The 15,006-nt window shown below is 37.6% G+C and overlaps 1 protein-coding gene across 1 annotated transcript in view; it reads right to left on the reverse strand.

Annotated features, from left to right (window-relative positions):
• LOC121854584 (mucin-17-like) overlaps nucleotides 1-4,075 on the reverse strand; it is a 42,733-nt gene extending 38,658 nt beyond the window's left edge. The window contains 1 exon segment of the mRNA XM_042349265.1: nucleotides 3,868-4,075. Within this exon segment, the coding sequence (XP_042205199.1) occupies nucleotides 3,868-4,011 (144 nt within the window). The 5' untranslated portion in view covers nucleotides 4,012-4,075.
• Between the last annotated feature and the right edge of the window lie 10,931 nt (nucleotides 4,076-15,006).

Consider the following 15,006-nt stretch of genomic DNA (forward strand, 5'->3'; position numbering starts at 1 on the left):
CCAAAGTGCATTTTGTTTATGTCCACTCCCACCCTTATCAATTTCTCATGACATGATCTAAAAGCTTCAGGCCCCTGTTGATACCAATGTTCCAAGCCTTTACCTTTCTAGTTATTCACAATCACCTCTTGTGCCAGTCAGCTGAGACCCCACATTCCATTATGAATGCATTAATAAATTTGGTCACTGTGTATGTACCATCACATTCTGATGCTTTCAACATTTCCCCAACCAGCTACCTTTCCATTCTTTGTCACTTGCTTTCTTCATCCATTCTCTATCAATCCTTGGGCATATTCCCTATGCTAGCTCTGCTGTTCCTTGATCCTACTCAAACTCCTCTTCCAGCAGTCAATCAATGCATTTTCTCCATACACCTCTTGTATCTGGCACTATGGTGACCCCAGGTACCTTCCTCCTTGTTACCACTCATCTTACAGGCCTTAAACAATCTCCTTTTCCCCTTCATCATTCCACCACCATACTACTGCAGCTGGCTTGGCCCATCACCCAGCCACACATCTTGTTAGCCACAAGAACATAGGTAATCTGTTTACATTGCTCTCTTATGACACATTTACTTGTGTGTTTATTTAAAGCTTCACATATTACACTGTATGACCATTTTAAATGAAGTTTCAAATGTTATGGATTTTCTGCATCATTATTGTACTTCTGTGAATCTATTGACACCATTATTATATCGTTTGAGGTCCATATACCGGAGATATCGTCGTCTTCTTTTTTCCACCCCAAGCAAAGTTAATTTTTGCCCCATTCCAAAGGGGTAATAAATCAATTTTTATATATTTCACAAACTTGTTTTTTGGATAAAAAAAGACCTTACTATTCTAACACTTGGCATTTGTGAATTGAACCACTTGGTTCATCTAAACCAAAAATTAATGTTAATGATAATTGTGTTGTTTTATTCTTACCCCATATGACTATACAATATACTGTACTGGACTGTTTCCATGTGTGGTAGCACAGTGCTACAGCTGTAAGATCTCACCTAAATAAGCTTCTTTACACAAATTTGTGAGTGATCTTCCATCATTATTACTTAAACTACTGTACCCAATATAATCATTTTGTTCTGAGAGCAGTAGCATAGCTAGGAATTTTGGGTGGTGAGTAAAGGTCCAAATTTTCAAAACATGGGTAAGAAAAATACTCATTATGAAGCATCCAGCTGATAAAACATAACAATTAACAGACAGTATAATACAAAGAATCAATTAGGTGTGAGGAACACATACAGTATATGATAATACACACCCCATCAATACTTGTACTGTACTGTGTGTATATATATATATATATATATATATATATATATATATATATATATATATATATATATATATATATATATATATATATATATATATATATACACACACACAGTCGACCCTCGTTAATTCGGACCCCTTTAATCCGGATTTCGGATAATTCGGACGAAATCTGAACTAAGCGAGGGACTGTCCGTATCAAATTTCTGGTTCTGGGATTGTCCGATAGATGGCGCGCGCCAGACCGCCAGTCATTGTTGACTTAGCGCCATATTCAAGTATCAGTGTTGTGTTGCCCTGCAATTTTCGTTGATATTTCAGTGATTAGGCATCTTTCAGCCTTGTATTTTACATCATGTCTTCAAGGGGGAGTAATATGCCGAAGAGGAAGTATGTGACCCTTTCTATGAAGCAGAAACTGGAACTTGTAAGAAAGTTAGAGGCTGCTGCTTCGGTGGCTAGAGTTTGTGACGAGTATGGTGTTCAAAAGCAAACAGTTTTGGACATATGCAAGGCTAAGGACAAACTCACTGCATTTCCTTTTAAATATAATGCAATATTATGCAATATATATATATATATATATATATATATATATATATATATATATATATATATATATATATATATATATATATATATATATATATATATATATATATATATATATATATATATATATATGTTTCATTCAGTCATTTATTGATGTTTAAAAACTAAAGTTTCTTTCAATCTCTTCAAATGTTAAATGCTGAGTATTCCTATATTTTGGGAAAATATTTTGGGCCAGTATAAATTTAAAACACACACACACACACACACACACACACACACAGTAGAAACAAAGGTTTATATACAGTTGCAGGAAACAAACACATAATTGCTGTACATAATATAAATGATATAAGCAAATTTATAAAAACAAAAAATGGTACAAAGTGAGAGTTGAATACCAAAACATTCTGTAACTTTTCTCAGTGTGTGTGTGTGTGTTTGTAACCACTCTTCTGAAACTATGTTTATCCTACATATAGTACTGGTACAGCAACTGTTCATATTTCAGTTGTTGAGAAGGGTCAGTGATAATAACATGGTTCCAAGAGTGGTTTGTCTTCAATATACTGTATTATTTATGTGCGTGTGATTTAATACTGTACATACATACATAATAATAAAAAAAAAAATATATATATATATATATATATATATATATATATATATATATATATATATATATATATATATAGTGTATATACAGTAATAAGTCACACACACATGATAATACTGTATATTGAACTCAGTTACTGTATTTTCAACCCTAGATAAGTTACCTCCACTGTATTCTACTACTCCTACTTCGCTGTCACTCGGAATTGAGTATGACGACCATCCAGCCATGATACAATGATATGAGTTATCCATATACTGTACAGTAGCATATATGCCACAGATCGAGCTTCAAATGTGGAATGAAATGTAAGTTTTCTTAACTAATCCATATCCAGTATTTTAATAAGATGAGCTGAGAATATATAACTATATTATTGTAATGGTTTCACAAATATCAATCCATTTACTTTTAAAACTCAAATACACTCATCAAATTAAGAACCTAATCTGTTAGAAAAACAAAGAGTTCACTTGTCAAAAATACATTTAAATATCAAGACAAAATTGACATTTATTTTGCAGTATAATACTATACTGAACATATTGTTTCTGCACCGAATTATAAACAGTAGCTTGATATTACAACAGATTACAGTTCAACTCTCATTCATAGCATTTTCACCAAGTACTAAAGCAGAGTTGCTGGGAATCTAGAACAAGCTGTTTATATTTCTGTACTTCAGAAGTGTAACCATCCCAGGTACTGGTAATCATACAAAATCATTAAAATATCCAATAGTAGAAACTTAAAAAAAAAAAAAAGCTTAAATTTTGTACCCAAATTATTAAAATGAACATTAATAATTCTAAAGCACATATATGGAATATTTTGTCCTCTCCAAAGATATGAAGAATGTTTCCTAATACTGTATAGCCTTCACTGCCACAAGATGTTCTACAGTACCTGGGTAAGTACCTAGCATTGTAATAAAAGAACCTGTTACTATTTTTACATGCAATTATACATATTAAGGTCACTGAAAATAGCATATTGTCTATGGTCATCCCATCAAGCAGGCAAAACTAGTGATACCCATAGATGGACTTCCAAGTTACATAACACTCATCTATCACCAGTATGGCAAAAGATTTAACACTACACCACAAATATTCCCCACACTTACACCCCCACACCCACATATGAACCCTCCCACACCCACACATACACCCCAGCAGGAGGATCCACTCCCACTAAACCATCTTTCACACTTTATGGTGAAAATACTAAAAAAAAAAAAACCCAACACAACAAATATCTATCCATACCCATCTCTCTAAAACCCACACAGATTAAACCCACCCCAGACCCGTTAATATCCACAAAATATCCAATAAATAAGAAGCCTCCCCAAAGCAGGTATCCACACGGCACACACACACAACCCTCTACCCAGGAACTCACACTCCTTAAACGTTCCACTAATTCCTTCTTGCTACCGGACTTAGATAACCCACGACGATCCAATTCAGCCTTCAGTTCAACCACCTTCAGGTCCTTAATGAGCCGGACACCGTCGATCGTTAGACTCCTGGCTCGGTCGCCCATTTTGACGCGTAAATTCCACTGTCTCTCCCTCTTACACTCATTCTCTTTACTCCATTTGCACTACTGAGAGCCAGGAGACGGTGAACACGGTACGTGATTGGTCCACCAGCCTTCCCGCCGCTCAGTTAACCAATCGTTGCACAGCTCTCTGGTGGCACTGTGCAACGTCGACCAATAGGGGACGGTGTTACAAAGATGGCGATAAGGGGGGGGGAGGTAACAAAATAACATCGACATGCGCATGTGTTCATAACCCCGCGATACCTTTAATAATACACAATTTTTATGCTTTATATAATTAATTGAGATCGTAGAGAAATAATTACTCAATTGATAATAACTAAAGGGTTATTAGAGGGAGTTAGGGGAGGTTAGGGAGGTGGGGTAGCAGACGACGCATCTCCCCTCCTACCTCCCCCCATCTCCCCCACTGACACACAACCTCAACCTATTACTCTCTTATTTAACAACAAACTATAGAAATTCCTTTAAAGAACAGTAACAAATAAAGACAGTTATACAGATAGTTATTATTAAGGTTTTGTTTAATATATAACTGATGATGTACACGAGGTTATATGGTAACTAGGTCAGACATGGTATACGGGGAAACTCTTACTGTGTATTAGGAGAGAATTAGATATTTTACACGGGCTATGGGGAGGGTAAAACAGTACGCAGAAAGATGTCGAAATATTGAATGAGAAACTCAGTGTGAGAGAATGAAAGAATGAGAGAAACAAGAGAAACAATTGCCCCAACGTTATTCTTCCATTTTTGTATCCAACACTTACATTTGGATCTACATGAAATATGGAAAAAAGTACAGACATTACCTGCAAAAAGATTCCACTGCTTCTAGTTTTTTTTTTTTGTTAAACACTCGCAGCACAATGTACTGTATAAGCTGTAACTAATGGGGGTAAATTTCACGATGATTTAAGTCTTATTACTCTTCTAACAGCTGAATTTCAAAATGTTTTTATCAATACTCTGTTAACACCACAATACGGACATTTATCAGGCAAGTGTTGGGTCAGCTGTGATTACCTGCTGGCAATGATCTGGTGGTTGCCACTAGGGAAATTTGAAGAAAGTTTAACAGCTGAAAACTCTTCCTATTACAAACCTATTTTTAAAGTGAAGGATATGGGCATTAAATGTAGGATTTCCCAGCGAATGCCAGCCACTCGGTCATCTCAGCTGACTGCCACTGCTCTTGTGTTACCAGTATATTCAACACCTTACAAATTACAGTATTTTTATTTTATTTTAGTAACTAACCACTGCAATTTAGTATCTAACTACAAGAAACCCCCAATACTATACTGTACAGTAGACCCTTGTCATTTGCGAGTTTACGATTCGCGATTTCAATGATTCGCGGTAAGCAGACGGTGGCTAGCTTGTGAGCCCTTTCCCGCAGCACAACGAGTCACCCCATGCAGCATTTCATGTTGTACTCTCAAAACTTTAGTGTTTCTGTGTGAAATGGTCCCTAAAAGACTGTCTAGTGTCAGTGCTAGTGGAGTGAAATGTAAAAGGCAGAAGTCAGTGATGACCCTGACAAAGTTGAATGAGTGCTGCCGTGGCTGGTCAGTTGTTTGATATAGGTATACAGTAGTGCACTAAAGTAGTATAAGCTGCTATTTGTGGTTTTACCTATTCGCGTCATTTCTTGGAACCTATCCCTCACGAATGGCAAGGGTCAACTGTATCTTCAAATATTAAATCAGTTCACAAACAACAACAAAACCCACCTAACTTCTGTAGGTAGGTATTGTACTGTAACCGAGAGCTGAACACAAAAAATCAATAATAAAATTTTTTTTATACAGTACTGTATTACCTTAACGGCCCATATTCGCAAAAGCGAGAACAGCTTTCATATGCAGTAGTGAGAAAAAGGTAAGTATAGAATATTTGTATAAGTAAATACTGAACATTCATACAGCGAGTGATACCTGTATTGAATGTTTACTTGTAGACTATCACTGTGAGTGTTGAGAATAATTAAATACGTTAGCATACAGGTATACGGTATTTATAAAACACAAACTAATGCAAATGCTGTACTCTGGTTTATTACAGGGATGCTATACTGTACTGTAATAGAGTAGTACAGTACAGTAGACTTCATGCAATTATCCACTTTACAGAAGCCTCGTGGTCCCAGCCAGGAATACGTACATCCCACTCTGTTAACCCCTTCACTCTAGGGATGTAATTTTTAATATTTTATTTGACTAATGAAAGACAACTTTATTCAGCATAGAGAAGCCCCCCCACACTACTTAAATGCATATTACCGCACGAGTTTTCCAGAATGAAAACCTTACGATAAACAAAGACTTTACATATACCCTATGCTATGTTTGCTTTATAACAGAGGATGTAATTCCCGTGGGGGCAACAAGACCTAATTGAATGTGAAACTATAAATATAAAGTAAAATCACATAAATAACTACTGTATGCATTTCAGAATACACAAACTAACCCAAGTAAACATATCTTGTGGTTGATTTTTAGTAAGGAAAGCTCCAATTGGTTCATTTTGTTGAGTCACATGATACAGCCATATCACATCTAATCTACCATAGTCTTGAAACAAATGTAATGTTGTTGTAATGTCAATGTGGGGCACACTAAGTCAACACTCACTCTCCCTTAACTCCACCACCCACGGGATCTATACATTAAACAAGGATATCCATAGAGATTGTATCAAATATCTCTAGTAATGATCTGGAACCCTTATTTTCCACAATCATTTCAATAGACATTCAAAACACACAAGGGTACTAATTGCTCAGTACAGATCATTACAAGGATTTTTAACATGAAATCAACTTAACAATAGACTGTATAACAGGACAACCTATGCAGCTCTAGACAATTTAAAGCATTTGACAGTTACCTTTTTTATAAGAAGAGTGTACAGTATGTGGTATAAGATGTTTTGTGAAATAGGTATCAAAACAAATAGGTAAAAAAGCATATACTGTACAATCAGTCCTCGACTTACGACGGGGTTAGGGACCGACGGCCAGGTCGCAAGTCAAAAATGCGAAAATAATACATAGAAAATCTAAAATGGGTCTCGTTTTCTTCTCAGAAACATGAGAACTCTCACCGTTACGCTTGCCAGCCATTTTAAAGGGAATGACAAACAAAAAAATTTTCAGTACGCAGCGCGATCACTAACGTCGGGACTCGAAAATACGTAATTTGAAAAATATTTTATACGACTGCGGCGATCGTATGTCCGGGTGGTCGTAAGTCGAGGAGTACCTGTACAGTGTAAGTTTTCGAACAGTGTGAATCTTCGAAGGCTTCAGATTGTATACAGGGTACAGTACAGTATTACTTGACTCTGAGTGGATGTTGTAAATGGACACCATGTCATTGATGGAGTGAAGAATGACCGGGAAAACATAGCAAGGTGTGAGAGGCATACATAACACAGATAACACGTTGAACTGGGGTGAGCGAAGCCACAGTACCACGATGGGTTAGGTGCCATGAAACAACTGCTGCCACACTGACACTTACAACCATAAATGCCTGCAAGTCTTTATTTGAAACTTTATTTTGGTGTTACACGGCTGATTCCATGTACAGTAGACCGATATATTGTACGTTGCTGTAGCTGCTCATTTGAATATCAGGTGCTACTTGTTAAGTCACTTTTCATAAATCAGACATAATGTGAACAACATGAGTAGGCATATTGTGAAACTCAGTATGAATGAAATTCTGTTACTACAACGACTTAATGGTGGAATGTCTGTTTTGAGGTCTGTCTCGGTTACGATGTTTCAAAACATTTTCATTTAATGTATTGTAAACATCAGTCAATGGCTTGTTTACCTATGTCTTAATGGATTTCTTGTTACTATATTGAAGTACCTGTACTATGCCTACAAGGATGACTCCTTCCCCCAATCCTACCCCCTTCTTTAGCTGTTGCTGATATGGGAAGCATGCATACCAACTTATGAGGAAGCACTGGGGATCATATCAAAGTATTTTGTCTTGAGTTACAAATTGTAGTGACGGAAAATATAACGATACTTTTTTGTGGGGACTACATACTGTACAGTATTTATTTATTTGCTATACAGGTACTCCTCGACTTATGACCACCCGGACATACAACCGCCGCAGTCGTATAAAATATTTTTCAAATTATGTATTTTCGAGTCCCGACGTTAGTGATCGCGCTGTGTACTGACAAAATTTTCGTTTCTAATTCACTTTAAAATGGCTGCCAAGCGTAAAAGTGAGAGTTCTTGTTGTGCTGAGAAGAGTAAGAGACACCCATTTTAGATTTTCTATGTATTATTTTCGTATTTTCGACTTACAACCTAGTCGTCGGTCCCTAACCCCATCGTAAGTTGAGGACTGACTGTATATTCATTCACGCTCAAAGGTCACAGATGTATAGCTACCAAACGTTTAGAAACAAGTAGAGTAACATTGCTCGGAAAGCCTTGAATCAAATTGACCCCATGGCTAACATTTTTTTTTTAATACTAGCTGTACAATACTGTTTTGTTATGTATTTCACAAAACATTTATGGAGCCAAATAAAGATTCCTCTATGTTTCTTAAACTTAAAGACAGTAATTGTTCAACATTTTCAACCTGTACAATACAAAGTGGACAAGTTGTGACCAGTGTGGGCCCATGAGTGACGGGCACCTCTACCTAATCCTCAGATTGGTAGAATGAACTATGGAAATTTCCCAAATGATTAGAAAAAATAGTTTCTACTTTACAAACTTGGTAAAAATGCTTTCACGCCCGGCATTACCCAAATAAAATACTGTATTTAAAGTGGTGTTCCATAGTGAAGAGGTTAATGTAATAGTTTTTTAACTCCTTGTGACAAAAATGAATAATCATCTGACATTATCCAAATGAAATATTAAAAGCTCTGTGGATGTTATGGTTTTTGATAGATGAAACAAAGATCCCGCTAACAAAAATAACTACAGTTATGAAACAAAATGTAATCAACACTCACCAATTCATTTTGTCACAGCTTGCCATGTTGTTGACCACCACTGCCTTGCTCCTGTTGCACACCTACTCCTCCTTACACATCACTTGTATTTTCGAAGCCGTTTAATGATTTTCATGTCACTTGGCTGTTTTACAGACTCATTTGCACGGCCATTTTCAGACATGATTGGACTAAAATTTTCACTTAATACACACAAGAGATTGTGATGAAGGTTGAGCAGTCTCTCATATTGTGTGAGTTTAGTAACTGATTGACCCAGTCTAGCTAGCTAATGAACCAAAACATGCCAGCATTGATCTCTCACCTTCAACAAACACAACACAAGTAGTATTCATCTTCAGCTCTAGCAGTACTGTACTCTACACTAAACTAACACTGTTTAATCTGCTTACCAGTAGGTTGGATTTTAAGGTTGAAATTCTTTGGGATTAAGTGCATTCTAAATTTATACCAGTGTTTGGAGTTGAAAATTACTAAGATAGAACGCATTTCAGTTTTAATCACGGGATCCTGTGACCAAACAACAATACCCCTAACAAAAACTTTCTCAAGAACATACTGTATATCGCTCATTAAGCTGGACCTTACTGTACAACACATTATCCAACTTATTAATTCCTCCCAACCCAATCATTGGGGAGAGGGCATGAATTATAGCAGGGAATAATTATGGGGAAGAATCTTGGAAAAAATAAATAAATTCTCCAAGCAAAGGCAAACCATTACCACAGCAGTGTGTCAACATGAAAATACTGTAGTGGTGGTGTTACTACCACCATCCTCAACACCGGCTCCTACTACCACCTGAGATCCCTCGCCCAAGAATTGCTGTTCGACACCACAACCGCATCCAGCCCATACGAGCACGAACCGATCGCTATAAGAACAGCCCAGTCCCAACCATTGTAAAAATTATCAATAACCTGTAATCAACCAGTGTATTCACTCCCAGTCAATCTTACTTTTTGCACTGTCACTATGTTGAAATGCCCTGTAGTTTGAGCTTCTCCCCACCTAGTTATTATATATCATATTTGTATCACTTATGTTACTTGTATATTATTTGCAAATCAAGAGACCCATTCCCCAATTATGTAACTGTATATTTTCAGCCTTCCGGCTGCCATGCTCTTTCAATAAACTGTTAATTATTATTATTATTTTATGTTAACATTTTCTTTAACCTCCACAAACTGTGCAGACATATACATTGGCAACACTTGGTCAACTCTGGAGAGATCTGCACCAAATACTTACCATGTGGACCTGTTAATGATCATGTTTTTAAGCCTGGGGTACGGTACGGTAAGGAATTTTGCTCATTTTTCCGTACCTAAATTGTACCGTACCGTACTTCAAGGAAAATATCGTACCGTAATTCCGTACCGTGCATTCTGACTAAATATCAACCGTACCGTAATGCCAGCCTTGACAGCATTACCGTGGAGTCTTCATTTCTTAAGGCTATTTATGTAGGAGAGATTGAGGCACAGTCTTCTAAATCCCATGTTTATTCCCTGCTCCCTTTACAGTGAGTCTCCATATAAATCTACCTCCCTACAGTGAGTCTCCATATAAACAATCAACATTTAAAGTAAATAAATACAGTTGTTGCTGTAATAATATAAATTATTCCTTTATACAATTATTTGTAAAGTAATATATAACACTATCCCTCCTTTTAAAACCAAAAATGTCAGAAACTTAATCAAGTGGAAACATATCCTAAAAAATATAAACTAAACTATCATCTAATACGGAATGTTAACAATATACGCAAAGCACAGCAATATAGGAACTACAGTAATTGTAGTAAGTTACAATAAAGTATCATACTGTACAGTCTCTCCTCGACTTATGACGGGGTTTCGTCCTGATGACCAGGTCGTAAGTCGAAAATAATATATAGAAATTCTAAAATGGGTGTCTCTTTTTCTTCTCAGCACCACGAGAACTTTCACTTTTATGCTTGCCAGCCATTTTAAATGGAATTACAAACGAAAATTTTGTCGTTACACAGCGCGATCACTTACGTCGGGACTCGAAAATAAGTACAGTACTGTACAGAATAGTCTCGATTTACGTGGATTTGGTTTACGCAGCACCTTGCCAGACCGACAATTTTTATTTACAAGGTTCATTCCATCATTACGCGGGAAGCAGCGCTGGCAGGGTGCGCACAAGGTCGCTCAGTCAACAAAACATTACCACAGCCGGCCCATGTCAGTGATAGTGAGAATATGGACTTTGAGGGGTTTGACAAAAAGGCCCTGCAAGCCTCTGTGGTGGATAGGGATACAATTGATACAAGCGAGGGCCAATAATCTGCCCTCTGCCTCGGAACCAACCCCCCATCCCCGTGTGCCCGGCCATCTTTTCTACTAACGTAAGTGTTAAAAATCCTAAAATTATTGATATTTCTCTAAAGTATTAATTGTGTGTGCATACCATCATAAAATTAAGATGTTATTTTTACTACAACGTACGTATTGTGTCAGGAAAAAGTGGAGTTTGGGGGTCGGCCCAGTCTCTATTTCAATTAATCCCATGTGTTCTGTTATTTCGTTTACGCGTTTCTCGTTTTGCGCGGACCTCCACGGGTTCAATTGACCGCGTAAATGAAGACTATATTTTATACGACCATGGCCGTCGTATGTCCGGGTTGTAGTAAGTCGAATATTTCAGAACTTTGGACAATATTGGACCTACTGCAGTTTTATTCTTGATCATTTAATGTGTTACACTTGTGAGGATGTCTGTTTCAAGGAAGTAGCAATTTACAACCTCACTGTCACAGTTCACTTTTGTAGCCAGAGGGACTCTTGACATGCCGTGTCCCTGTATTCTATCTTGTAGCTGTATGAAGCCAACTTAAGTGCCCATCTTTGCAGTCTGGCAGATGCATGTGGTGGAACAGGTTTCTCTGGGTTGAACGAGGAAACCAATGGGCGGTGATTGGTAATCGTGAACTGCCGGCCGTAAAGGAACTGTCTGAATTTCTGAACACCATATACAATGCTTAGGGCTTCTTTATCTAAGAATAGTTTTTATGAGCACCTGTTAATGTGCATGAGGCAAAAGCAACTGGTCGGTAACACCCATCAATACAGCACCATATGAAGAAGCATCACATGAATGAAACTGGTAAAGAGTCATCATAGTGTATCAGTAACATTTTTGCCTTTAGAGAAAGCTTCATCCTCTACTTGGGTCCAAACCCATTGAACACCCTTCTTTAGCAATCTATTCAGGGGAGCAAGTACAGTGGAGTGATTCTTCAGAAATCTGGAATAAAACATTATCAGGCCTAGGAAGGATTATAACGCTGTTACATCTTTAGGGGGTGGAGCTTGACTTATGGCAAGGAGTTTATCTTGTGTGGGATGAAGGCCCTCACCATCTATTCTATGACCAAGGTATGTGACAGAATTTTGCTCAAATTTGCATTTGTTCTTATTTAATCTGAAACCTGACTCTTGCAACCTTTGCAGAAGTTTACACAATGTATCTAGGTGATCCTTCTTGTCTTTTCCTGCAATGAGGACACCATCTAAGTAACATATAACGTTTGGAATGTCAGAAAGCATATTATCCATTATTCTCTGAAAAATAGCAGGGCCACAGTGAATACCAAAAGGCAATCTCTTAAACACAATAAGTCCAATGTGAGTATTGATTGTGAGATACTTACTAGATTCAATCGCAATAGGAATTTGGTGTTATGCTTGTGACATGTCCAGCACACTAACACAGAACAATTTCTCAAAACTGAATGTAAATCTTCAACCTTTGGAATAGGGTTCATTAATACATCAGCACATTTGTTGTAAGTCACACTAAAATCACCACACACTCTGACTCTCTTCTATTCACAGACATAATTCGAGCAGCACCAACTGGAGCACATGAAACTCTCTCAATTACTCCATCACTTTCCATGACTCATTTTGTACTCTGGACTGAAAGGCATACGGCACTGGTCTAGCTTTGTGAAATTTTGAATTTTCTGAAACGGTGAGTTCAACTTCTGGACCATTATAACATCCTAGCTCATCTTTAAACAATTCACTGTAGTTTTCTAGGATAGTGGAAACATCTGGAACATTTTTAGAGGCATGAAGATGATTTGCAAAAAACACATCTTTCCAATCAGGTACCAGTTTGAACCACCAGTTCCTTCCTAGCAAAGCACATGAACCTTTTGGAGCAATCACTAGTGGAAGTTTAAACTGCTTCCCTTTGTAATCAATTTCCACTTCTATTTCACCTAATGGTTTAAGGTTTTCACCATTATAAGTGAGGAGACATACCTTGGATGGCTTTAATTGTAATCTAGAAAAATATTTCTCATACAAGTCCTTAGGGGCAATATAAATGGGGAAGCACTTCACTTTTGAAGATCGTTACGAGGGACGGACCATCTAGATATCTGAACGACCTTCTTATAAGACCCAATAATTTATTTGCCTGATTTACCTTTTTCTCGCAATGGCCCGAGAACTTCAGCTCATTGTCAACATACACACCTAGGTCCTTCTCACATACAGTCTCAACTAGTGCAGTTTCTTCATCCCGTCGGGATCATATGATACGCCTCCTTACCGTTGGTACGCCCCAGGTGCATGCTCTTACACTTCGTGATAATTGAATCTCAGCAGCCATTCCTTCGACCATTCCTGGAGCCCACAGAGGTCCTTCTGCAGCTCTTCACAGTCAGCTTGGTTCTTGATTTCCCGAAATAACTTGGCGTCATCCGCAAACATTTATATGGAGGAGTGTACGTCAGGCATGTCATTTATGAAACAAACAAACAGCAGCGGGCCCAATACACTGGCCTGTGGTATCCCGCTTGTGACAGGTACAGATGATGATTTTGTGCCATTAATCACCACACACTGCTTGCGGTCACATAGAAAATCTTCTTTCCACGCTAGGACATTTCCCCGAATTCCGTACACTTCCAGTTTGATTTTCAGCCTTTCGTGGGGTACACTGTCGAAAGCCTTGGCAAAATATAGGTATATATTGTCGATATTACCACCGCGTTCCAGAATACGGGTCCAAATATCCAATACCAGGAGCGCCCCGGCATAAAAGCGTGTTGGCAATCCTTTACAAGGTTGTTTCGGAGTAGATGTTCCATCGCCTTAAATATAAAATTCCTTTCTTTGATAAGTAACATTCAAACAGTCTAAACATGGCTTACCGGGAAGGTCATATTTGGTCACCATCTTCCACTAAGTTCAGACATAAAAAGTGATATTACACAAGATGCATTCCCCGTGCACTGTTTGTTATTTTCTCAAGACACGAAACATTTTATCTTCTATGAATAGGCTACATAACCTGCCACGGTAATTTAGCCTGACAGGCTGCTTTGGGAGGTGCTACTATAATATGCGGTCTATTAAACTGGAGTTGTGTCTACCCGGATATGACTGCACCACTGTAGCATCCATTAACCTAACCTAAAGGTAAAAGTTAGGTTAATATATACAGTAAACCCTTGTTATTCACAGGGCTTAGGTTCCAAGGAATGGCATGAATAGGTAAAACCACATATAGCAACTTATACTACCTTAGTGCACTACTGTATACCTATATCAAACAACTGACCAGCCACGGCAGCTTCGAGTCCTATCCTGCTCGGATATTAAAAGAACTTTATCTATATCCCCTTTATTGATTCCTTTCACCCACTTGAATACTTCTATCATATCTCCCCGCACTCTTCGTCTTTCTAGGGAATGCAAGTTTAGTTTCTTTAACCTATCCTGATATGGAAGGTTTCTAAGTCCCGGAATCATTTTCGTCATTCTACGCTGCAGGCTTTAAAATGGTTGCATCTCATTACGTACTATAAGTATGTTATTCCGTCACACAAACATTACACTACAAATACGTACATATTTCACACTGTCTGGTTTAGAATAACTTTATTGCAATTTACAAATTTCAGGCCAA

The sequence above is a fragment of the Homarus americanus genome, unplaced genomic scaffold, assembly GCF_018991925.1.
Source record: "Homarus americanus isolate GMGI-L3 unplaced genomic scaffold, GMGI_Hamer_2.0 scaffold54302, whole genome shotgun sequence".
Lineage (NCBI taxonomy): Eukaryota > Metazoa > Arthropoda > Malacostraca > Decapoda > Nephropidae > Homarus > Homarus americanus.